Source organism: Alosa sapidissima, chromosome 20, assembly GCF_018492685.1.
Source record: "Alosa sapidissima isolate fAloSap1 chromosome 20, fAloSap1.pri, whole genome shotgun sequence".
In the NCBI taxonomy this organism is placed as follows: domain Eukaryota; kingdom Metazoa; phylum Chordata; class Actinopteri; order Clupeiformes; family Clupeidae; genus Alosa; species Alosa sapidissima.
Genome location: NC_055976.1, coordinates 25,674,453 through 25,697,873, shown reverse-complemented (window position 1 = coordinate 25,697,873; position 23,421 = coordinate 25,674,453). Strand labels below are relative to the sequence as shown.

Genomic DNA, 23,421 nt, shown 5'->3' with positions numbered 1-23,421 from the left:
GAGGTGGGAGGAGCCTTAACTGGCTCTCTGTGTTGTGGTCTCACTAATTTGTATGGCTGTTAGGTTCTTGTTCTTGTGATGGTTCTTGTACTTTACCTATTATTATTTACATTATTTTGGTGTTACAGTAATGTTTGTTGTTGTTGTTGTTGTTGTTGTATTTTGTGTCTGGACTGGAATGTCCCCCCGCCTCATCCCCTTCACTTCAGTGAGGTGGCAGTCAGGCCACAAGGCTGCATTCATTAGGAGTTCAGCTTTTGCTTCTGGTAAGCTGCCTGTGATGACCCTGGCATCCTGCTGTGAGGCCACCTCCAATGGGAGGCCTGGGATGCACCAACACGGGGTGCAATGGAGCATGTCTACAGCACTCTTCATATTTCCAGTCAATAGAGAGAAAGAGTGAGAGAGAGAGAGAGCAGTTAAACTCTTGCTTTATTGTTTGTCAGTGTCTGTGTTTTTGCATGTGCTTGTGTTTTGCAGCCATTTACTTAGTTCTGCAAGACAAAGATGCTTTAAACACACTCTTGGTCAGGATACAGACACAGGATATCCCAACTACTGTAGGTTGTGGGTGTAGACTGGGCTGCTGACCACAGTGGACGAGCGCTTTTGAGAGGACCGGTCTCTTGTCCATGTGCCATGCCGCTTTAGGAGCAGATCCCATGCCAGTGTTAAGCTGCTTTTCCGCGCGTTGAGAAAGTGAAGAGGCTCAATCAAGGCACTCACACCGTGTTAATGATTGACGTTTACAGCTGAGAGACTGTAATCAAGAGGGCTGCACCAGGTAAAGGTCTACCTCTGCCCACAGCTTCTCATTCAACAGAAGGCATCTGTTCCAACGGCATCGGAGTGTGCTGTCAGGTACGTCTCTATGGTCACTCATTTTCTCAGGGAAAGAAAAGCTGCCTCTTCTCTTCTGGTTGGTTTTGTCCTCTGTCATTATCTTTACATTTACATTTAGTTATTTAGCTGACGCTGTTATCCAAAGTGACTTACCAGGTAACTTGTTTATGTCATCAGTATTTAAAAAAGTTCATCATGAATGGTTTTGTGTATGTGCTTGATGTGAATAGTGAAAACACATTTGAAACTAATCAGCTGTTAATTAATGTTAGGAACCTTAGGAAACCTTAGAGAAAGGATATTTTTGGTTTTATGTCCTTAACAAAACCTCAAGGGAAACGTTCACTAGTACAGTTTACCAGTTCAACTATGGTGTGAATGAGTTAAAATGTAATAACCAATAAAGTGAAATCATTTGAATGTGTAATAGTGTACTGAGTAGTTTTGTTGTGTATCCACAGCACTACAGGCAGAAATGGGCCAGGTGACAATCGTATCCTTTCTCCTGCTAGTGACTTTGACTGCCAAAGGTGAGTTGCTTTTTCTAATATATTTTTTTATTATACAGAATTGCTTGAATAGGTATTGGATTGGAATAGGTTAGGTTATAACAAATCAAGTTTAGCATCTTGATCTTCAGAAATTTGACATAGTGAAAGAAGTTTGTCTCAGTATGCTTGTTTCTTAGTTGATGTTTTTCATGTGTTTCTCTACAGTCCATTGTAATACGGTGCCAGAGATTGATATGACTACTCTCATTCGTATTCGTGAGGACACCCCTACTGGTGTGTATGTGTTTCTATCTGCAGCCGTTTCAGTATATTCTGTCCTCCATATGTCCTGTCCTCCCTACACTTTAAGGGGTATAAACGTGGCCCATGGGTTAAAACTGATTTCTCTGAACAGGTGATTTGGCATTTCAAATCAATGCAATGGATGCCGATGGGGATAAGCTGGTATATGGTCTCTCTGGGCCTGATTCTAACTTCTTCAATGCTGACGCAGGGACCGGGAGGGTAATAGTTAGACTTAAGCTTGACAGAGAGGTTAGTTTATATTAACCTTTATATAGGAACATCATTGATGTTATACATCAAACTTTACAAAAACATCTCTGAATGTTGATTTCATACTACATGTTTTTTGTTACTGTTTCCCCTGTAGGCGAAAGATGTACTGACATTCGAAGTAACAGTTACTGATAATGTCTATTTTCCAGTAAGTCTTCATTTTGCAGCTTTTTAAAATTATTTTCCAGTGAGTACAATGATATTTATTTTACCTTTCTAATGCATTTATATACTTTCAGGTGTCAAAGGTGATTAATGTTATACTAATTGATGCCAATGACAACTTCCCAATATTCCAAGGAACACCATATAATGTAAAAATTCCAGAGGTAAGTGATTTGAGTGTAACGTGTCCATACAAAAGCATACAACTGGCTCAAAACTTAAAGTGGTACTTTAAAAACAAAGACTGAAGGTAAATTGACCATTTACAACAATGGAAGCCCCTTGAAATCTAGCTGCTTCATGCCATTTTCAATTTGACCTATGGACCACTGTTGTATATTTGATGTTTGTTAATGCAATATGCTGAAACATAAGCAGGTAAATTAATAGACTTAAATTGTATTAAAACATTTAAATGTTTATTTTTCAAATGTATTAATTCACTGTGGCCTTGGCTACAAAGGCTTAAGGGGGATCACATTGTACACGGTATGCGCTGAACTTTGACTGTGGCACGCACAAGAGCGGCAAAGCGGCAAAATTTGCAGCGGCAGACCAGTTCTTGTGCGCGCAAGCCATTGAAAGTAATGGTGGGTTTTGTAGCGCATGCCGCGTGTAATGTGATAGGCCCTTTAGGGAGGGAAAGCTGCAGCATCATAAACATGGCCCATATATAACTTTACTTTTTGTAAAAAAAACAAAAACATTTTTTTTTATTTACTATTGAACCAATTGTAGAAAGAAGATCCATACAGATAACATTTATGTTGGATATAATTATTTTGCTAAAATCTTCTTTGTTACATCCCCCTACAGAATAAACCCATTGGCAGTTCTATTTTTCATGTAACGGCAGGTGATACTGATTTAGGATCAGCTGGAGCTGTGTCCTATTCTCTCTCTGGCGTAAGCTATATTTATGAAGAAGATCTGGTAACAATTACTAATTGAATCATTCAATAGACCTAATAACAGAAAATGCTAACTGATCCCAAAGGTTTCACCACCTGATGGAGAAAGTCTCTTTGCCATTCAAAGTACTGGAATTATCAGTCTGACGGGAGAGCTCAGCTTCACAGAGAAAAGCACTTTCTATCAGTTAAATGTCACAGCAAAGGTAAATGTGAAGATGACCATGATCTATTATCATACCCTGTCTCAGTTTTCAGTTTTGTATGTCTTCCAGGAATGCTCCATACACAAATTTCCCCTTAATGTAAAATAATTCTGTAAGAAATAGTATATAAATCTCAATATATCTCATTTATATGTGGTATCAATTATTTTCATTTACAAGGATGGTGGTGGGCCTCTTGGAGATGACCCACAACATTTTCAGGAAAGTTCAACCTTTGTCTTTCTTACCGTGGAGGATGTCCCGAATTTGGACCCTCAGTTCTTAAATCTTCCCAGTGCAGCCAACGTGGCAGAAGGAACTGTTGTTGTAAGGGATTTAACATTCTGTTTATACCATGAAAATTATGATAATGAATGTCCCAAAATATTACAGTCCGGTTAATCAGAACAATTACGTTAAACAAACAAGCAAACAATCAAACAAATAAATAAACGAATAAATAAATAAGATATGCTTGAAACATGTGATGTCCTCCCTGCCTTTCTGGTAACCTAGGGAACAAATGTGTATATTGTGCGAGCCAGAGACCCTGACGCAGGCGTCAATTCACCAATACTGTACAGCATTACAAGTGAGTGAATTGTCAATCATTGTATTGTCATGCGTGCCCTGTAAAATTGTGTATTGTTAAAGGGAGAGCTGTTCTATTGTCGCATAATGCCTACATATAACCTACAATAGATTTGTCTTATTTCACAGCCTTACCTTAGTGACAATAAATTCAAATTCATTTTGTGTATTGGACAGTTTCAAAATATCACTTTGATATATCTGGGAAAATAATCACCTGTCAAATATCATAATCTTTTAAAATATCATCGGTTCGCAAATTTATCAAGAACTGGGTAATATTATCACAACCATTCACAACTTGAGAAACCAAATTTTTTAAACCAAATAAATATTTGTCAGAAATGATGGTATCTATACATTTCCTATTAACTGCCATCCGTAGGAGGTGGGTACCCACAAGAGTAGTAGAGGTCCTCTCCGTTTATGTGTATTCTTCAATCATATCCTTCTTTCTCAGGCTCCTCTGTGGATGACCTCTTCCAAATCGATCCCAATAGTGGGGTCATTACTGTCCGTTCCTTGTTAGATCGGGAGCAGTATTTGGATTCAGATGGAGTTGTCACTCTGGAAATAGAGGTATCTTCCACAGGCTTCTTCTGTTTTGCCAAACATGAGTTTTCCATTCACCACCATGCATGTGAGTCATTGGAAATTATTCTTCCTTTAGGCAAAGGAGACCAAACCGGATGTGAATAACGTTAATGCAGTTACAAACAGTGAACTTCATATCACTATCACAGATGTAAATGACGAAATGCCAAAGTTCTACTCCTGCACCCCAGAATCCTGTGCGATTCAGAAAATGTTCACTGGGAATATCAATGAGCATTCAGCTGTTGGCCTCCCTGTGTTGGGCATAAATATGACAGTGATAGACAAGGATAAGGTTAGTATTCAGTTTTATTTATAATTCTGCTGCATATATAAGCTTACCATACATGACATACCTCAAACCTCAAATAACCTTTATTGTTTCCCATCTTTTTTTCTTTCTTTAATCTGAATATTGAAATTAGTGGCATGCTTTTTCTCATTTGTTTTTTTAAACAACAAATGTGTTTCATTTTACATTTGTCAGGGTGAAAACAGTAAATTCAGCCTAAGTATTGAAGGACAGGGCAAGGATGCCTTCTCTGTCTCCCCAGCACTCGCCATATCCAGTGCCAATGTCCAGATTCTGATGAGGAGCTCTGCAGACGTTGACTACGAAAAGACCACGTCCATTACGTTGACGGTGAGTGTTTTGAGCCAGTGGCTCCTGGCACGCACAAAAGACACCCGACCATCAACACCAATCCCAGCTCAACCGGCTAAGATGGGTTAGGATTTCTACTGGCCATAATTATCCTGGGCTTAAAGGAAAAGGGGCTTTGCGTATTTAAGACAAGCAATTGTGAATGAGATCAATTGCACACAAAGGGATTACCATGAGAAGGGGATGTGTGATGACTCAAACCCAGATGCAGTGTTCAAGAAGTGTTTTTGTGAGCAGAAATGCCAGTCCACATGAAGTACAATCCAAAAGTCAGAAGCTGAATTGGAGGTCAAGCACACAGGTCAGCTATACAGACAGATAAAAGGTCAAAACTGTAAACAGACACCATCAAAAAGGATAAGATTTTACACAATTCACACAGTAGTACAAGAACCTGACTTTAAGCTGTTGTAGTGTCAACTTTCAAACAATACCTAAGTCACATGGCACATTAGCTCATGGCTAAGTCTGAAACAGTCTGAGGGGAGGCTGGGCAGAACTGAAGTGACCATCGCTGAGATGGCTAGTTAGCACTAATAAGGTGATAGGATAGGAAGAAGGAGAAGAAAACAGAGCACTCAACATGTTTCTTTGTTCTCTCTCTCTCTCCCTTTCTCTCTTCTCTCTCTCCCTCTCTCTCTCTCAGGTGATTGCTGTGGATACCAACAAAGCGGAGTTCAAATCTACAGCCACTGTCACCATTGCAATCAACAACATCAACGACAACAGTCCCAAATTCCAAAGTGAGACCTACAAACTAACAGTCGAGGAGCACAGTCCAGCAGGAACAGAAATAGCAATCATCACAGTAAGTCTAATACACTGGCAGCAATTTGTATATTGTGGTCGTATGACAATATATAGCTTTGGTTCTACAGACCACTCCTTGACACACACACGTCATTTTATGTCATCCAAAATGAACTATTTTATTGTCTGATTAATGTATTCTGCTATTACAACATCCTTATTTTATGTCTATGCTTACAGGCTAATCTTGAGTATTTATTTTAGTCTGTGAATAAAGCGCACCATGTATTAAATATGGCTGTTTGTTTGACAGGCAACTGATGACGACAAAGACGATGCTGGGAAGATTGTGTACCGACTGCTTCCAGAGAGCGTGTAGGTTCAGTGTTCTGTACTGTATGGTAAAAGGCAGACATTTTGAAATGATGACTAAAATTCAGATTCATTTAACAATTAGGGCACATTTTAGCTTTCGTTCCAAAATATGTGAAAATATTCCTCAAATCATTTCTTTTTGTTATTTCTGAAATATACTATCATAACATTAACATTTGTATAACATACAATTAACATTTCATCTGTGTATCCCTCTGAGGTGTGTTGCCTGATTTCTCTTTTCTTTAGTACGGAGTACTTCACTGTTGACCCCGCAACAGGGAAAATCACAGTTCGAGATGGTGACAGGCTGGACAGAGAGGGTCAGAGTTTTTACACTGCCACGCTGCAAGCAAAAGACCAGGCCAACAACACTGGCACTGCCAACTTGGAGATCACACTCCTGGACAAGAACGACAATGCGCCACAAATCAGGGAGACATACATCGCTTATGTCAAAGAGGGACCTGGTGTGGACTTTGAAATGAAAATCCGGGTACGTGACAACTTTATCCTGACAGTGAAGAATCACTGTGACCTCATCATTTGGATCATGATGACGACAATGAAAATGATGTTGCTGATAATGATGGTGGTGGTGATTGTCTTATTCTTTTGACAGGCTACTGATTTTGATCAACCTAGCACAGACAACAGCAAGATCGAGTATCATATTGTCCCAGATGAATTCAGTAACTATTTCAAACTTGACAAGGACACTGGTGTTTTAAAATTGAATGGGCCTCTGGACAGGGAAGCTTTGGACCCAAGTTTAAACGGAGTGATTGAGCTAAATGTGACTGCTTTTGACAAAGGAACACCACCCCTTGGGACTTGGGTCAAAGTGGAGATCAATGTTGAGGTAATGATAGGATTATGTGCCTCTTCAATTCATTTTTTAGTATTATTTTTTTAACCTTTACCATGTCATGCATCTGCCATGATATGAACAAACCAGTGCTATCCCCACTTGATTAGGTTGTTAATTACAAATGATTTGTCTACCTAAAGTATTTCATGGTCATCTTGTCTTGCAATAGATGCATCACAATTGTATTTAATAAGAAAATGGGATTTCATTTCAGGATATCAATGACAACAAGCCACTCTTCAAGCAAAAAGAGTATACATTTACTGTGAAAGAAAGTGAACAAGGTAGGTCCTCTAGATTCTTCCGCAGCCTATGTATTCCCATTTAGGAGAGGTCATGGCTGTATTTTGACATATTAATGATCTTATTGATGTAATGTCACGCTGTTTACCTCCCGTAGGTGCTTTCATCAATTCGGTGCTTGCCGAAGACCTGGACCAGACAGTGCAGAACAACCGGATCTCATTCAGGATCACTGGCGGCGGCGCGGGAACGTTCTCCGTCCGTAGCATCCAACTGCCAGACAATGCAGGCTACTGGGGGAACATCAGCGTGGATCAGGACAGCGCGCTGGACTACGAGACACGCAAGAAGTACACGTTCACAGTGGAAGCCTTGGACCCAGAGCAGCAGACGGACACGGCCACCGTGCACCTCAACGTCGAGGACGTGAACGACGAGACGCCGAGCTTGAGTACGGGAATCGTGATGTTAGTGACTGAGAACACCACCATAGTTGGAGGAAAGGTCGGTGTGATCGTAGGCAAGGATGTAGACACCAACCACGAGCTGAAGTATGAGCTTCTCAGCACCGAGTGTCCGTGCAATGAGACTGGAGTGTGCCAGGAGGAATGGTTCCTAGTGGAGCCTTCAGGGCAGGTCATGCTCAATCCAGAGTATGTGGTTGACTATGAAATGTGCGCCCAGGTCCTCTTGCATGTGCAAGTGACTGATGTCTTAACAGAGCTTGGCAAGAACAGCAGTGAGGGTAAGTGAAGATGTACAGTATATTTTTGTTAGTTACTTTGTTATTGATTATATGTCTCAATCCTTGATCTAATACACTGGGAGTACACAACCCTGTGTTTCAAGGTGACATGGATAACAGGGTTGTGCACAATTCGAAATGCAATTCTGTTTCCTGTTTGCTACCTCAATTGAAATGCAAGTGAAGTGCAAAAAAAAGAATTGAATTGGAATTTAAGAGGTAGTTTCAATTCAATTCTGGAATTTTGCACAAGCCTGGTGGATAATAACAATTCCATGAGATAAATACATGGACAATATGTAATAAATAAAAACGTAATATATCTTATGGATTCTACTTTTTTGTTATCATAAGGCAATTTACCTAATTAGATTAATATGTATTTATATTTTATTTGCACTTCTAAGACAAAATGGGATTTAAAATAAATGTTGCATTTCCAGGGACAATTACCATCGAAATAAAGGATATCAATGACAATGCTCCAGAGTTCATCCAAGTGCAACCCAACTTTGGTAACACATTTATCATTTTTACTTCTCCCCCATTATACTACCCATTTTCTTGTAAATATGAAATGTTCCTGTGTCTGTGAGGAGATTCTGTTTTCCCATAGTTGTCCTTGCTGAAAGCACAGAAAAGGGCACCTCAGTGGCCAGTGTTTCTGTGAGTTCGTATCATCTCATTATTGTTGTTGGGAACTTATGGTGACTTAAGGTCTTTTCTATCCATGAATACTTGGCTGTCTCTGGAATAATATTTTCAAATGGTCTATCTGAAGGCAACAGACCGTGATACAGACCCGGAGAACATAGGCATGACATTTGAAGTGCTGGAAGTGAAGTTCGTCAGCAATAACAATCAGACCGAAGGGATGAGCATAATCTTCCAGGCGGAGGACCAGCCACAAACATCTACAGATCGCTTAGCAATAATAAAGTAAGAGATTTAGCAAATTAATATCTGTAATATGTATTTGACATGTGAACCAAACGTGTTAAGTCATTTATCAGCTTTTAGTTCAAGCTTGTTCATTTATCCGCATTTTGATTAGGAAAACATGAAAATTAATAACAATTGATTTAACTCTTAAATCTTGCTCCATATGTCGTCCTTCAGATCTCTCCAGAGCCTAGACCCTAAAAAGAAAGGGAAATATGTGGTCACAGTTCAGGTGAAAAACATAAACAACGGGCTAAGTTCAACTTCAGATGTTGTGGTAAGCATCCCTTTCCTTTGCACACCTATTAAATACACATCTGTGTAACACAGGACCTGTGGCGAAACAGGAACTGCTTTTATTATTGACAACTTTTTGTGTTTGTGGTAGATTTTCACAGTGGACCAGTCTTTCAGAGTCTCCCTGGAATTCAGAGTTACAGTGTCAGAGTTTAATGAAAACCAGGCAATAATCAAATGGTAGGATGACGTCTCACTGATGCCTTCTCTGGGGTGGGGGAAATAAGCTAATTTCTACATAATGTACATATCTCTGAGTGTTTTCCTAGGGTTAGGCATTTGTCCATGAAGATATTGGTCATTTGTATGTCTTCTTTTAATACCTGGTGATGTTTTGTTTTTCGGTGTGTTGAAACATGGTCTGCCGTGACGTACTGATTTTGATGTTGATTCTGTTGAATTCTAGGGCACTTGAGTCGGCCACTGGAACAACAGTTCATATTGTTAAAATCTCGGGACAAACAGAGCAGAGGTACTATTCAGCATTCGACAGTTTTATGGTCTGTGCAATTGTATTTGTGTGTGAAATGAATGGAAAGAACAAGGTAGCAGAACTAATGCCACTGTAGGGCATTATCTTACAAACAACCATTCTGCCATCTAAGAGGAACACAAATATGATTACTTATTGCACATTTTGGTAAATTGCACAAAACACCACCAAAGTATTGTAATGGTGAATATTCACCACTAGATGGCAAAAACTCTGTAACATCTTATTGGAGTTAAAAAAATTGTTTCCAAGCAAAATCTCATGATTTTTCGTTCTTGTGTGTTTGTGCCTAAGGACCAACCACAAATAACTTTCTAAATAAAGTTCTCTAAGTTATCTAAGTTTCTAAATATGTGAATATTTATGATATATATATATATATATATATCATGTTTTGCACAACAGCCTAAATTGTACTGTGTATGGGAAACTAATTTTGCTCTCTTTTTTGTTATGCTAGAGCTACCCCTTTAACTGTTGTGGACACCTATTTTATCTACCCTAATGGGACCGCCCTGAAACACGACACCGTTTTAAACATGGTGAACGGCAACCCAAATACAGAATTCAGAGACACCCTCTCCCAGAACGGTCTTTCAGGAGTGGTGAGTTTTGAGGAAGAAAACATTTCACCACACTGAGACTTTCTGACAGTAGCAAGGAGCTGAGCAGGCGAGTAGTCTATCCTATGTGTCAGTCAAAGCTTGCTCAAGCCTGGTCAAGATGATCTTGGTTTGAAGCCTGCTTGGATTTGCACCTGACAAGAGCACCCCCCAAAAAAGACAAACTTAGCCGAAACACATTTAGTTCAATAATGTTTGAAGATAGTGGCTAGTATGATTACAGTGTTTAAGATATTCTCAAACATAGTTTTACATAACAACATAACAAACAGCACTTTGAGATTAAATAGTTTATTAACTGCACTTTATAAATGTATAACATTGCAGTAAATGACAACCATCACCTTATAATTAACATGTGTAGGGAGGGAGAGAGGTTTTTAGAATCTGTTTTCTGATGACTTTTCTCTGGTCTTGTGTCAAGAACGCTGGTGTAGAGGAAAACCAAGGAGAAGTCAATACAGAACTGTACATCCTGATGGGACTGGCGGGAGGCCTGGTGATTGTGTTGGTTGTCATGACGACTTTGTTGGTGTTCATGAGACGGAAGTAAGTAGCAAATTTGCCACGGCAACGATAGGAACAGACCTATATTATTCTTATTGTTTCAAGCAAATATACAGTCACAATTATTTGTGCATGTGTGTGTGCGTGCACGTGTGTTTGCGTAAGTATAAGACAGTTTGTATCTGTGTGTGTTTTATTGCCATGAAATAACATCATCCCCACTCTCCTAACAAGCCCAGGTTAGTTTATCTCCCTCCTGTTGGGCAGTGTTTGTGCACACCCTGAGACTTTATGGCTCTTTATGATGCCCCGTGCAGAGGTTGCATGTTGCAAGCATAGATAACATTCTTTGTGTGAGAAGAACCCTCATTATTGCTATGGTAACATGGAGCTGTAAACCTTGCTGTGGATTCGTGGTTGGTCACTGGAAGAGAGAGTGTGGGAGAGAAAGAGAGAGAGAGAGTAAGAGAGAGAGAGACCAAGGCAGAGAAAGAGACTGTAGTGTGTGCATGAGAGAGAGTATATGTGTGAGAGAGATAGCCGTCCCCTCATACAGTGCCTCTTCACCATTACTAAGGCAGGCCCTTTCTTTTCAGTCCAAAGTCCTGAGAGCAGAGAGGAGGGGAGCGTAGTGGAGTCCTCCTGGCCATGTCTGTTTCTGTGTGAACTTTAAGTTGTCTAAATCCCCTGGTGTTTAAATGTGGTGTGTGTGAACGTGCTAGCAGGCTTATGCCACCCTCCAGCAGGGGTGATCTCTTCAGCTCTGGACACTTAGCCAGCTTGAGAGGTCAATTACAAATGCCACTCAGGCGCCATCAGATAAGAGTTTACGACTTACGACTGGCCCTTGGGTGTCAACATTGTGACAGGAGCGCCCGCTTATATAAAAGCACAGCGACACGTACATACACACATACATACACACATAGATGCACTTTTTCTATCACACACACACACACACACACACACACACACACACACACACACAAACACAAACACACACACACACACACACACACACACACACAAACACACACACACACAGGAAAACTACTGTGATTACTTAATTAAACAAAAATAAGGTAGTGTGATGTATGCTTGTAAGTTGTATGTATGCTTGTATGTGTGTGTGTAAGTGTGTTTGAATGTGTATATGTGTATATGTGTCTGTCTGTGCAAGTAAATGTGTGTGTGTGTATGTGTGTGTGATAGAGGATAAAGTGCGTGTTTGTATACACACCTCATCCACACGTCATCATCATGTTTTATCACAGAGGTGTGTAAGGGAACTTGTCACATATAGACTGTCTTGTGGTGTCATTTCAGTTACACAAGAAAGCTCAAAGCAGCCAAGGCCATGAACTCCGCCACCAATGCCATATTAGACAACCAGAAGTCTGGCCCAGTCGTCCCTGGCACCAACAAGTACACAAGGGAGGGGTGAGTCAGGGTGCATGACCATCATGACACCCATTTAGTCTGTTGCGATAATCGAATGCCATGAGTTTCTATTCCCTCAAATCAAGTGGCAATGTATCACACCCGACAGTCATAACTGGCTCTGTGAAGAATAAAGCCAGTGTTTGCCGTCGTACAGTAAGTGCTACATAGATGTTACGGACGTGAGTGATTGACAGGCCATGGGCGTGTTTTGTATCCCCATAGAGCAAACCCGGTGCTTAACCTCAACATTGACACGACCACGGACCTGGGCTTTGACGAAGAGGACTCCAACGCTGACAGATCTAGGTAGCGTAAAGCAGGAGCCGAAAGCTAATGTGTACTAATCCTTTAAATAGACACGTCACGGCTTCAACTTCTATTTGTATTTGTATGAGATACTGCTTTGGTGACGTGACCCTATGATAACACAGGGTGTCAACCTTGTCTCAAAAAAGTAAAACAAAAACTCTCCACCACAATTAATCAAGTGCAAAAGTCCACACAAAGTCCAGTCACTATCAGTGACTTTATATGGATCTTACCGGAAACCGTTTCGGAGAGGAAGGCTGATTCCTGTACTTTAAACTGGTTTGCAACAGGTGTTGATGGCTTAATCTGTCTTGTCCTCTTGTCTTGGAAGGTTGCATGTATCTTAACAAAATTCTCCGGTATGAATACAGATAACATTGTTCATTGTTCGGTTGAATAATATTGTTATTTATGATTTTCTAAGACAAGCCAGACAACACAGATGGCGATTGTGATCCTAGTGTGAACAGAAGGGCTTCATAGTCCAAGTAAAACATATCAGACTATGTAAATGTCCCTGTTAAGCCCCTGTATCCCCTCCCCTATCCCACAATCCTTTAGCAGCCCCCTCAACCCCAACCCCCTCTTGTGATGTGTCTTTCAGAATCGCACAATGTAAACACAAATGTATAGTATATTTATATTCTGAGTATTCAACTGTATTTAGCTATACACTAAACCTCATCTGATTTTCTTTCAAGCCATCAAATCAGTTGTCTATACTGGTAACATTCCTTCAGTACTTTCTGTCTTATTACATTAAGATGGTGTTACTTTGTGAGATTCTGATGTTCTGTGGTCTTCTGTGTTTCGTTTTTAGCCTTAATTCCCTGGACTACAACATTGATATGAACATGAGTGAGAAAGACACTATGCCAATGATGGTAACGCATTTGGATTCAGATAATAAGTCCAATCAACTGTGTGATAAAATTACATGTATCAAACATGACATAGTAGATGAGAAATCATGATCAGATATTACTTAAGATATTACATTGTGCATACTTTCTCATGGGTGGTTTTGTGTTTGTGTTCATCTGCCTTGTTGTCAACTTGTGTGTTTGTTCCTGCCTGCATTTTATGTGTGTGTGTGAACACATTGTCTACACTTCTGTTTGTGCGCTTCTCTCTGTGCATCTATGTGTGTGTGTGTGTGTGTGTGTGTGTGTGTGTGTGTGTGTTTTGTCCTTCGGTAGGTAATCGAGGAGGAAGAGGAGGAGAATGGCTACGACAACAATAGCTACTATGAGCCGCTGGGTGCTGCACTCGCCCAACGCGGCAAGAAGAGAGGAACTGACAGCCCATCCCTATCCTTCACCGAGCCCACTCCCAGCACCACTGACCTGTAAAGCCCTGGCTGTCTGACACCATACGGGTGCCTATGCCAACACAGACACACACCACCTATAGTGCCACCCCCCCCCCCCCCCAAAAAAAAAAAAAAACACAAACAAAACACAAAACCAACCAGTTTAGGATTTGAGGCATTCACTTTTAATTTGAAGAAATTTGCCCATTGTAGGTCCAAAAGTAAGTGCAGTGGCTGGGGAGCTGAGATCCAGCCACTGTGTCCTTAATAATAATACTTTGCTTTCACAACTTGTGCTTTTTGAACCTTTTGCACATTACGGAAATTGCAGCCATGCCAAGCTTGTTCCCGTCATGGCTTTATCACGGAAAAGACTCGTGTCATATTGCCAACAGCTTCCTTTCCCAGAAGTATTAGTGCATTACAAGAGTTCCAGTGCACTTTAAACTGAACTGCTAGGTAGCATAAAAACATAAAACAAGCACAGATAAATAAAGTCATTCATTTGGCAAATGTTAATCATTTTTTTATTTTTTTAAAGAAGTATTGTAATTAATGGAAAAGAAACTGTTAAACTGTGTCTTTGATATATGATTTTTGTATAATTATTTTCTCATATTTAAAAATCTTGAGGCTTTCCTGACAATCCTCTTTAAATCCCAGATTGTGTGTGTATATATATATATATATATATATGTACTGTGTGAGAGATGTAAAAATGCTGGAACTTATTTTGAAATTCAGGTATACACTTAAAACAGTAAATCATTTTGACAGAAGAAGGAATCTTACATTCAAGGTCTGATAAATTCTCAGTGCCACAGCTATTTGGTCAGATTTGTATCATGTCTTCAAATGTGGGCTTTGATTCACTATGGATGTGAATTGTGAGTTGAATTTTGAGTTGTGAGTTGTGGGCTTTTTGTTCAGTTAGGTTGAGCCGGATGGTTGAAACATTTCCCACTTGCTACATGATGATTGCAAATCAAATGCATTTAACAGATTAAATGTGTGCTGTTGTGTACAAGTGAAACAATTATCTCACCTCTCTCTGTGCAATATGAATCAAAGGTACAGAAATATGTCAACACAAACATGATACGTGTCCAATAAACTGCCTTTCATTACTAATCTGTCCTCTTTTCTGTCAGAAATGTATTCACACAAACACATTGCACCAAATTTTACATCTGCAGCGTCACAAAATATCAACAGAAACAATGAAGTCAACTACTACCTGGTTGGATACCATTACTTGGGAGATCCACAGGGCTTTGAGTGTGGGAGCCCTTTGAAAACGGACACTTCAAAGCTAAAAGCAAATCACATCAACACAAAATCTCACTTGATGACTAAAATGTCATGGTGCTCAGGGAAGCAAATTGCTTTGACATCATAGCTGTTGACTAGCATTTGAGCTCTGCTAATTTGCAACTTTGATGGACCTCTGAGGACACAGATACAGACACAGGGTGTCATGTGATAGTGTTGAACACAACAGAAGCAGGAAAGCACCGTACTTGAGTCACATAAAACTAACAACATGAGCAAGATATCTACATTGTAATGTGCCTTCCTACTTGCCATACATCTGAAGCAGCATTTTTTGCGGCAGCTTACTGATTTGATTAGTTTCCTCTCTTTAGTATTGTTTCTGCTAAATCAAATCTAATTTAAAGACAAAAATGTGGAAATCGAGATATGATAGCTTCTTTCAAATCGCTGGCATGACAGAAAATAAAACGTGTATCTCTGTTTCACAGATTCACGGCGCCTCTTCTGGCCGCGAGCGGGAACAGCAGCTCGGCAAATGGAGTCGGCGGAAACGGCCCCTCAGAGGGTTCCTGCGCCACCCCTTCCTCTTGGTGCTGTCGTTCTTCTCCTCTTTGGGGTTCCGTCTCTTCTGGGAGCCGGTGGAGGCCGGGTCGGGGTCAGGGTCGGGGCCCGGGTCGGGGGCGGGGTCGGGGTCGGGGGCCGGGTCGGGGGCCGGGTCGGGGGCGGGGTCGGGGGCCAGGTCCAGGGCCAGGTCGGAGGCCGGCGGGGAGGATGCCCCATCAGAGGGGATCTGGGCCTCGGACGGAGACGGCTCCTGGGTCAGGCTCTGGCTCTGGCTCTGGGTGGGAGAGGGCACGGCGTCGGAGGACGTCTGCTTGCGGTGCTTCCTCACCTGCTTCTCCAGGTGCTTCTGGATGGCTGTCCCCAGCACCGCCACCTCCACCACCGCGCCGTACACGTCCCACGTCATGCCCTTCTCGTCCCAGCTCACGTCCTGTAAGGGCTCTGGAGGCTCTGGAGACCCTGCGCTGGGCTCCAACACCCGCGGCTCCGGAATGATCTCTGGGGAGGTGGGTTCTTCGTCCTCGCCGGCTACAAGAGCCTCAGGGATCGCCTCCGGGGCAGTTAAACCTTGAGGACTCATGGGGGCAGTTGCCACCGATCTCAGCTCGACCTTTTGGGTGTGCGGGAAGAAGAAAGCTGTGGAACCTCCCGATGGTGTCATGGGGCTCGTCGCCACTGAGTGACACATGACTTCCAGACTCATCTGTGTCTGCACACTCCCAACCTTGCGCGTATCTGGGATGCCCACTGGGGCAGTTAAGTTCTGAGGGCTCATCGGGGCAGTTGCCACTGATCGCATCTCCACCCCAATACTATGTGTCTCTGGGATGCCTACTGGGGCAGTTAAGTTCTGAGGGGTCATGGGGGCAGTTGCCACTGATCGCATCTCTACCCCAGCAGTATGTATCTCTGGGATGCCTACTGGGGCAGTTAAGTTCTGAGGGGTCATGGGGGCAGTTGCCACTGATCGCATCTCCACCCCAGTACTATGTGCCTCTGGGATGCCTACTGGGGCAGTTAAGTTCTGAGGGGTCATGGGGGCAGTTGCCACTGATCGCATCTCCACCCCAATACTATGTGCCTCTGGGATGCCTACTGGGGCAGTTAAGTTCTGAGGGGTCATGGGGGCAGTTGCCACTGATCGCATCTCTACCCCAGCAGTATGTATCTCTGGGATGCCTACTGGGGCAGTTAAGTTCTGAGGGGTCATGGGGGCAGTTGCCACTGATCGCATCTCTACCCCAGCAGTATGTATCTCTGGGATGCCTACTGGGGCAGTTAAGTTCTGAGGGCTCATGGGGGCAGTTGCCACCGATCGCATCTCTACCCCTACAAGACATGCCTCTGGGATGGCCGCTGGGGCAGTTAAATTCTGGGGACTCATGGGGGCAGTTGCTACCGATTTGAACTCCTTTATCTCCATTGTGCTGGCATGGCCCGCGCCTGCTGTGGCAGTGGAGTACGGAAAAAGGAAAGCAGCCGAGCCCTCTGGTGGTGTCATGGGACTGGTGGCCACTGAGTGGCTCGTCACCACCTCCAGACTGGACTGGCCCTGGACCGTCTTACTGGAGGACGCGCTGAACCTGCCACTGGAGAGATCGAGTGTCTTGGCTTTCTGGAGGCGCTCTTTCGATTCGCTAGCGCAGGACTCGTTTGTGTTAGACATTTGCCCCATCTCTTTATGCTCGGTGGCGTTCCCAGTGACCACGGACTTAGATTGTGTGTGAATGGGCTTCTCAGTGCCCGGAGAGCCGCCATCCGCACTCAGGTCACAGTTGAGTGGGCTGTTTGCTCCAGTGGACTGCTGAGCCTCGGTACGGGCTTTCGGTAAACAACCTGAACCCCTGCTGTTAATGGGATCAGAGGACACTTGGCTACCGCTGTTCGCCTTTGCCTCTTCACATTGGGCGTCAGACACACTGTCTCTGCCCGTTTCCAAGGAGTTAGAGCCAACTATTTGGGGCCTCTCCACTTCGCTTGTTGATGTGAGGCTCGCCACTACAATGCAGCCCTCCAAGGCTCCCCCGCTGCCCTCTGTGTCCACTACATCTTGGCTCTCGGCTCTCAGCTCTTCCTCCCTGATGCTATTGGGTGACCTTGCCCTCTCAATCTCCCCACCTCGCTCAGCTTCTTCCTCCCCCACCTCATCTTCCTCCTCCTTCTCCTCCTCCTGCAGCTCCCCTTGTTCGTCTTCCACGCAGTTGTCGTGGCTGGTCACCAGTATGGTAATCTCTTGACTGACATCTCGTCTTATTGGTGGACAGCTCTTCTCTGCCCCAACGCCACCTCTACCCTCCTCCCCCCACTGGTCGCGCTGGCCCATCGTGACGCCACCCTCATCGTCGCCCTCGCCCTCGTCACCCAGCTGATCGTGTCGCTTGGTGCTGTTTACCGACACGTGTGATCGACGCATGTTGTCTGCCCCTGAAGCCGCCGCGTTAAGACAGGCTGGCACAGGATCAAGCTGGCAGGACTCAGCCTCGTGGAGGAGCTCAGAGCGCGACAGGTCAGCCTCCTCACAGGAGGACAGGGAGGGGGAGGGGGAGGTGCTGTCCTCACCACTTGCCTTTGAGCTCCCTGAGGGGAACGCCGGCTGGTCAGTCGCCATGGTCGCTTCCGAGTCCTGAGTGCCCTGCGGAGTCTGACCGTCTCTGGTGGCAGCGGCGGCAGTGGCGTCGCTCTCGCTGCTGAGGTCAGGGCCGAAGTTGGAGTTGGAGTTGGGGTCGGCGAGCCACTGGCCACGATCAGTCAAGATTGGGCTCTCCAGTAAGATGTCGTGGCAGTGGTGGTCCTCCGCCAGGGTCTTAAGGCTTCCCATGCTTATGCTATGCTGAGGCTTTCAGTTTTTATGACCAGGAAGAGAAAAATTCACCTGTAAAAACAATTAACTATTTTACTATTAAAACGTTTTCTAGATACAGCTACTGACATCTAACGCAAGAATAAAAAAAAGAAAACAGCATATTTTCGTTACATTTATAGGGAAAGACATCTGTGTGATTTGTTAAGCACTATAATGATGCACTGTTATTATGGAGCCACACAATTTGAAGACGGTCATTATTACTGTCACGACTGCTCTGAGATTTACCAGTAGAGATGTATGTTTATAGCCAACAGATAATAGCATCTGATTAAACAGCCAGTCGAAGGAGTGGCTGGTAGAGAAGGCAACATTTTACCCTAAAAAGAGATGTAACACCTGCAATGCAATGCTGAACAACAAGTCACTCTCATCCACATGTTGCTCATTTCATTAAAGATACCTGTTGGAAATTGAATGTTCTAAAGAATATCTGCGTTCATTGAATTGAACATGGAATTTGAATCTTCATTTAGAATGTTCAAATCTCCCCTGCTGAAGGGTTAATTAAGGATGCTTGGCTGAATATGAATTATTTACACCAACACACTTTCCCAACTGTTGATACTTGCATTGCAGCCCTCGCAGTTCCACTGAGTTTTTGTTGAGGTCCTCTAATAAAACACAGAACCTTAAAGCCACATAAAACATAGATCTATCTCTCACAGACATCAGCTGCGTGCAAAGGAATTTCAACATGACTAACAGAACAAGCACACGTTTTCCAACACATCTGAGCAATCATTTCATCAGTAATCGAGCACAGATGGACTATTCCTCCAGGAAATCTGACCAACATTCAGTACCTAAAATATTACATACCTTAACAGCTCAGAAGACCAGAAACACGATCCACACGTTCCATATTCTGCTCCCTAAAGCATGCTTTTTTTCTCACAGCGCCATCTCCATATCTCTCCCACCACGCGTGTTTGAGAAAACAAGGATTAGTTTCCAGAAGAATCTTCCTGGATGGAGGTCCTTGGGCTTGCGATGTGACAGAGTACTGAAAGCTTCTGATTTTCTGTTGCCCTGGAAACCAGCCTCAGCCTGGCTCTAAGTGCATGTTGATGGGAAAAAAAAAATCTCCCTCCCTCTTTAATCATCAGCAAATTATGGTGATTAATATCATGCTTTCATGATACACGGCTTTTTCCCCCCTTCTGTGCAACTCATCACAAACAAAATGTACATTATTTGTGAGACACAAAGGGTATGGAGTGGCACATTTGTGGAGGGGGAGCTACCATGAGGTGTGTGTGTGTGTGTTGGGGGGGGGGGGGGGGTCTAATGACGTAGTTTCAATAATTCAGATAGCATCAAGTTGCAGTACTTACTTGAAAATGAGTAATCTGTGCCCTGTTACAATCAATAACCATTGCATATGGCATAACATGCTGTCAACACTATTTCTGCTTGTCCCAATCATGGGCAATGTGGAGGTTTGAGAAAAAGTAAATGTGGATTTAACAAAAAATTATTGTCACATGTCCATCATTTTGTAGGTCCAATAAGGTACACCCACAAAGCTCAAAGGGGGGGGGGGGGATGCACATGCCAAGAAACATATTATGATAACAAATAAAATCCAAATGGCTTTAAAAGCCAAATGACTCTATGTTATTTTTTATTTGATGAAGGGCCCCTTCAGATTAACCGTTTTGGTTACTTATTTATCTTGTAAAATGTGCGCCAGGCATGTCCTGCCCCTGGGATTCCACGTTCTATTGCTTCCCTTCCTACCATCCACTCTCAGGCTTTTACCAGTCACATCTCCCACCGATAGCTGTTCCCTAGCAACCGCTCGGTCGCATAGATGGAGGCAGGTCTGCTACCGAAAGGCCTGGTAAACAGTTGTGACTGCTACGCCAAACAAGACTGGGGCTGTCTGCCACTGGCAGAAAGAACAGCATAACAGAGGAGGAGGTGGAGGAGGAGGAGGAGGAGGTGGAGAGAAATGTGTGGGAGGATATACGAACAAGAGGTTAAAAAGCCATGGTTGGCTGGTGCAGACATGTACATTGCTGTCATAGAACATCCTTTCTTATTTCTCCCCTTCACTGGTACATTTTGTGCCATTCCAACTGGAAGCTTTTCATATACTGCTCTCGAATTGATTTTTATTTCAACTGTGCTCATGATGTAATGCCTACACATGAGATAATAATCCATGTGCACTTTTGTCAATATGGCAAAGCCATCATGCTTCAACATGATCAAGTAAATAATTTCTGTGAGCTATGCTTGTCAGATGACATGTTTGGATATGTGTCATCCATTTTTAGTGGTGTTGCATTTGCCCCCAAGCTTCTCAGGGAACCAGAGCTGGCTGGTTTGGAAACAGCTCGGGAGGATGGTCCTCCCATCATGCACCGGTCGCTTTATTAGTACACAGTGTGAAGCCAGATCTGCTGTGAGTCTACCGGCAGAGCTACGGTACCATGGACATCCACATCCATATCTACATATATAATATATATACAGTACAGTGCAAAAGTGTTAGGCACCTATTAGATTTGTTGTTTTAGCAATGTTAGATGACCACACATGTTTAATTCTCATTGTCTTTACTATAATTCAACCAGAAGATAGAGGGAATACAAAAACAAAATAAATGTGCATTTCTGGTTCAGGTTCTAGTCTTTTGCATCTATTCGATTGGTTGTTTTTGCAGTTTTATAATCACACAAGGGGGAAGCTGAAGCTGGTTGGTACTGGCACTGGTTCTGGCTCTGACACATTGGTATCAGAAGTGGGAAGGAGATGACGACACGAATACAATGGAGAAGGTCACCGGAGATGTACAGAACTTTTTAGGTGGCTCCTGCACTTTGCACCCTGCCAAAATGCCCTTGTCACTGTAGCGTTAGTTTTAGGGTGAGCCACGGTCAAATCAGCAGCTGGTCTCGATACCCCTATTGTAGCTGTATCTACCAGCAGCTTCTGGCAGGCCAGGCATGCCCATCAGTGGCCTCCATTAAGCTCCATTAAGAGGTCCCCTTTGGGTGATTGGTCAATATAACTATTGGCGGATTATGAACTTTCGGGCCCCTGGGCCCAGATGTATTAAGGGCCCCCCACTTATTGTCGTATATGTGGGAGGGGGGGTTTGAAAATTGTTTAATATGTTTGATGTGATTTCCTGTATTCTGGTGCATTTTGGGGATGGCCAATACTAAATTCAATCAGATTCATAGCCTACATCCTGATTTGTTGATATTGAGGCAATGATTCCATGCAAAGGCTTGGGCTTCAGGGCCCCCTGACCCCTTGGGCCCCTGGGCCTGGGCCCGGTAGGCCCGTGCAGTAATCCATCCCTGAATATAACACTGCTAAAACAAATTTAATGGCAGCTTGAGACTGAAATTGGACTGGTATCAGAACAAAAACTACATTTTATGTGTATTTAAATGGCCTCCCATGTACAGTACATATTTCTTGCTTTCTCTGGTCATATTCTACAACCCCAAATCAGAAAAAGTTAGGACATTGTGTAAAATGTGAATAAAAACAGAATGTAATAATCTGCAAATCTCTTAAACTCATAGTTGGTTGCAAAAAGGACACAGACAACATATCAAATGTTGACTATTTCATTTGATACCAGCAACATGTTTCAACATGATTGGGTATGAAAAAGAACATCCCAGAGAGGCAGGGTCTCTAGAAGTAAAGATGTAGAGGTATTCATCACTCTGTGTAAACCTGTGTGCACAAATGATGAAACAATGTCACAAATTGGATGGCCGTGGACATGGTCTTCTGTACCCCAGATGGCACTGCATCAAAACCAGACCTGTTTCCACACCTGTCTTTGTATAGGCTCAGGAAAACCTCTGATAACCATTGTCTATGTGCACAATTTGATGCTCAATTCAAAAACTGCAGCGGAAATTGTAACAGCCAAAATTGTATTGAGACATAATACAAAAAATACCATCGTCTTATCTGGACCTGAGCTTGTTTAAAATCGACTGAGGTAACATGAGGAAAAGTTCCTGTGGTTAGACAGATCAAAATGTACCATTCTTTTTGGAAATCATGGACTCGTCTGTGCTAAAGAGGAGAGGGCCTATCCAAGTATCCAACCTATTCCTGTTTTTTTGCTCAGTTCGAAACCCAACATCTATGACAGTGTGGAGAAGCATTAGTGCCTACAGCATGGCCGTCTTGCACATCTGGCAAACCACAATGAATTCTGAATGATGTATACAGGTTTTGAACAACATTTACTACCATCCAGGCAATGTCTTTTCCAGGGAAGACTTGAATATTTCAGGAAAACAATGCCAAAATGAATTCTGTACATATTTAAATCATATTTCTCCATAGAGGAAGAGTCCAGGTGCTAAAATGGCCTGTCTGCAGTCCAGATTTGTCAAATTAGGTGCATCATGGAATGAAAAACATGACTAAGAATACCCCATACTGTTGAGCAACTGAAATCCTATAATCGGGGAGTAATGGGACATTTCATTCTCAAAACTCTTCCTCTCAACCGGTTCCTAAACATTTACAGAATTTTGTTAAATGAAGAGGTGAAGCAGCACAGTAAACATTCCCTGCCCCAACTTTTTTTGAAACATGTTGCTGGCATCAAATTCAAAATGAACATATTTTCCATGAAATAGTCCAAGTTGTCATTTTCAACATTTGATGTATATGTCCTTTTTTGCTGCTAAACATGTTTTTATTTGCATTTTACACAACGTCCCAACTTTTCCTGATTTGGGGTTGTAATTAAGAAAGTGAGAAATACACAATA

At 42.7% G+C, this 23,421-nt stretch overlaps 2 protein-coding genes across 3 annotated transcripts; one reads left to right on the top strand and one right to left on the bottom strand.

Annotated features, from left to right (window-relative positions):
• The first annotated feature begins 741 nt into the window (after positions 1–741).
• Positions 742–15,081, top strand: cdhr2 (cadherin related family member 2). Of its 2 annotated transcripts, none has more exons than XM_042074007.1 (31): positions 742–861; positions 1,305–1,373; positions 1,560–1,628; positions 1,750–1,889; positions 2,008–2,061; positions 2,153–2,242; positions 2,895–2,984; positions 3,076–3,195; positions 3,376–3,522; positions 3,712–3,787; positions 4,247–4,365; positions 4,457–4,675; positions 4,868–5,023; positions 5,691–5,852; positions 6,108–6,169; positions 6,419–6,665; positions 6,792–7,031; positions 7,255–7,324; positions 7,441–8,028; positions 8,472–8,543; positions 8,645–8,694; positions 8,810–8,967; positions 9,148–9,247; positions 9,359–9,447; positions 9,674–9,739; positions 10,221–10,365; positions 10,808–10,932; positions 12,217–12,330; positions 12,556–12,639; positions 13,463–13,526; positions 13,842–15,081. In XM_042074007.1, the coding sequence occupies exons 2-31, from the start codon at positions 1,319–1,321 to the stop codon at positions 13,992–13,994; spliced, it is 3,924 nt and encodes a 1,307-aa protein (XP_041929941.1). In that variant the 5' UTR covers positions 742–861; positions 1,305–1,318; the 3' UTR covers positions 13,995–15,081. The 2 variants fall into 2 exon arrangements, with proteins under 2 accessions (XP_041929941.1, XP_041929942.1); XM_042074008.1 differs by having other exon boundaries at positions 858–919.
• Positions 15,082–15,719: 638 nt separating this feature from the next.
• On the bottom strand, positions 15,720–19,825 carry LOC121695018 (G protein-regulated inducer of neurite outgrowth 1). The gene is made up of 2 exons (XM_042075498.1): positions 19,479–19,825; positions 15,720–18,665 (listed from the first exon to the last, which is right to left on the bottom strand). Exon 2 carries the CDS (start codon positions 18,609–18,611, stop codon positions 15,720–15,722), a length of 2,892 nt encoding a protein of 963 aa, XP_041931432.1. The 5' UTR covers positions 18,612–18,665; positions 19,479–19,825.
• Between the last annotated feature and the right edge of the window lie 3,596 nt (positions 19,826–23,421).

Bases quoted from the DNA above. Each gene is read 5' to 3' on its own strand.
- cdhr2 (XM_042074007.1), top strand. From the start codon at position 1,319: ATGGGCCAGGTGACAATCGTATCCTTTCTCCTGCTAGTGACTTTGACT. The intron at 3,523-3,711 runs GTAAGGGATTTA...CTGGTAACCTAG, and splicing joins TGGCAGAAGGAACTGTTGTT to GGAACAAATGTGTATATTGT. The intron at 10,933-12,216 runs GTAAGTAGCAAA...GTGTCATTTCAG, and splicing joins TTGGTGTTCATGAGACGGAA to TTACACAAGAAAGCTCAAAG.
- LOC121695018 (XM_042075498.1), bottom strand. From the start codon at position 18,611: ATGGGAAGCCTTAAGACCCTGGCGGAGGACCACCACTGCCACGACATC.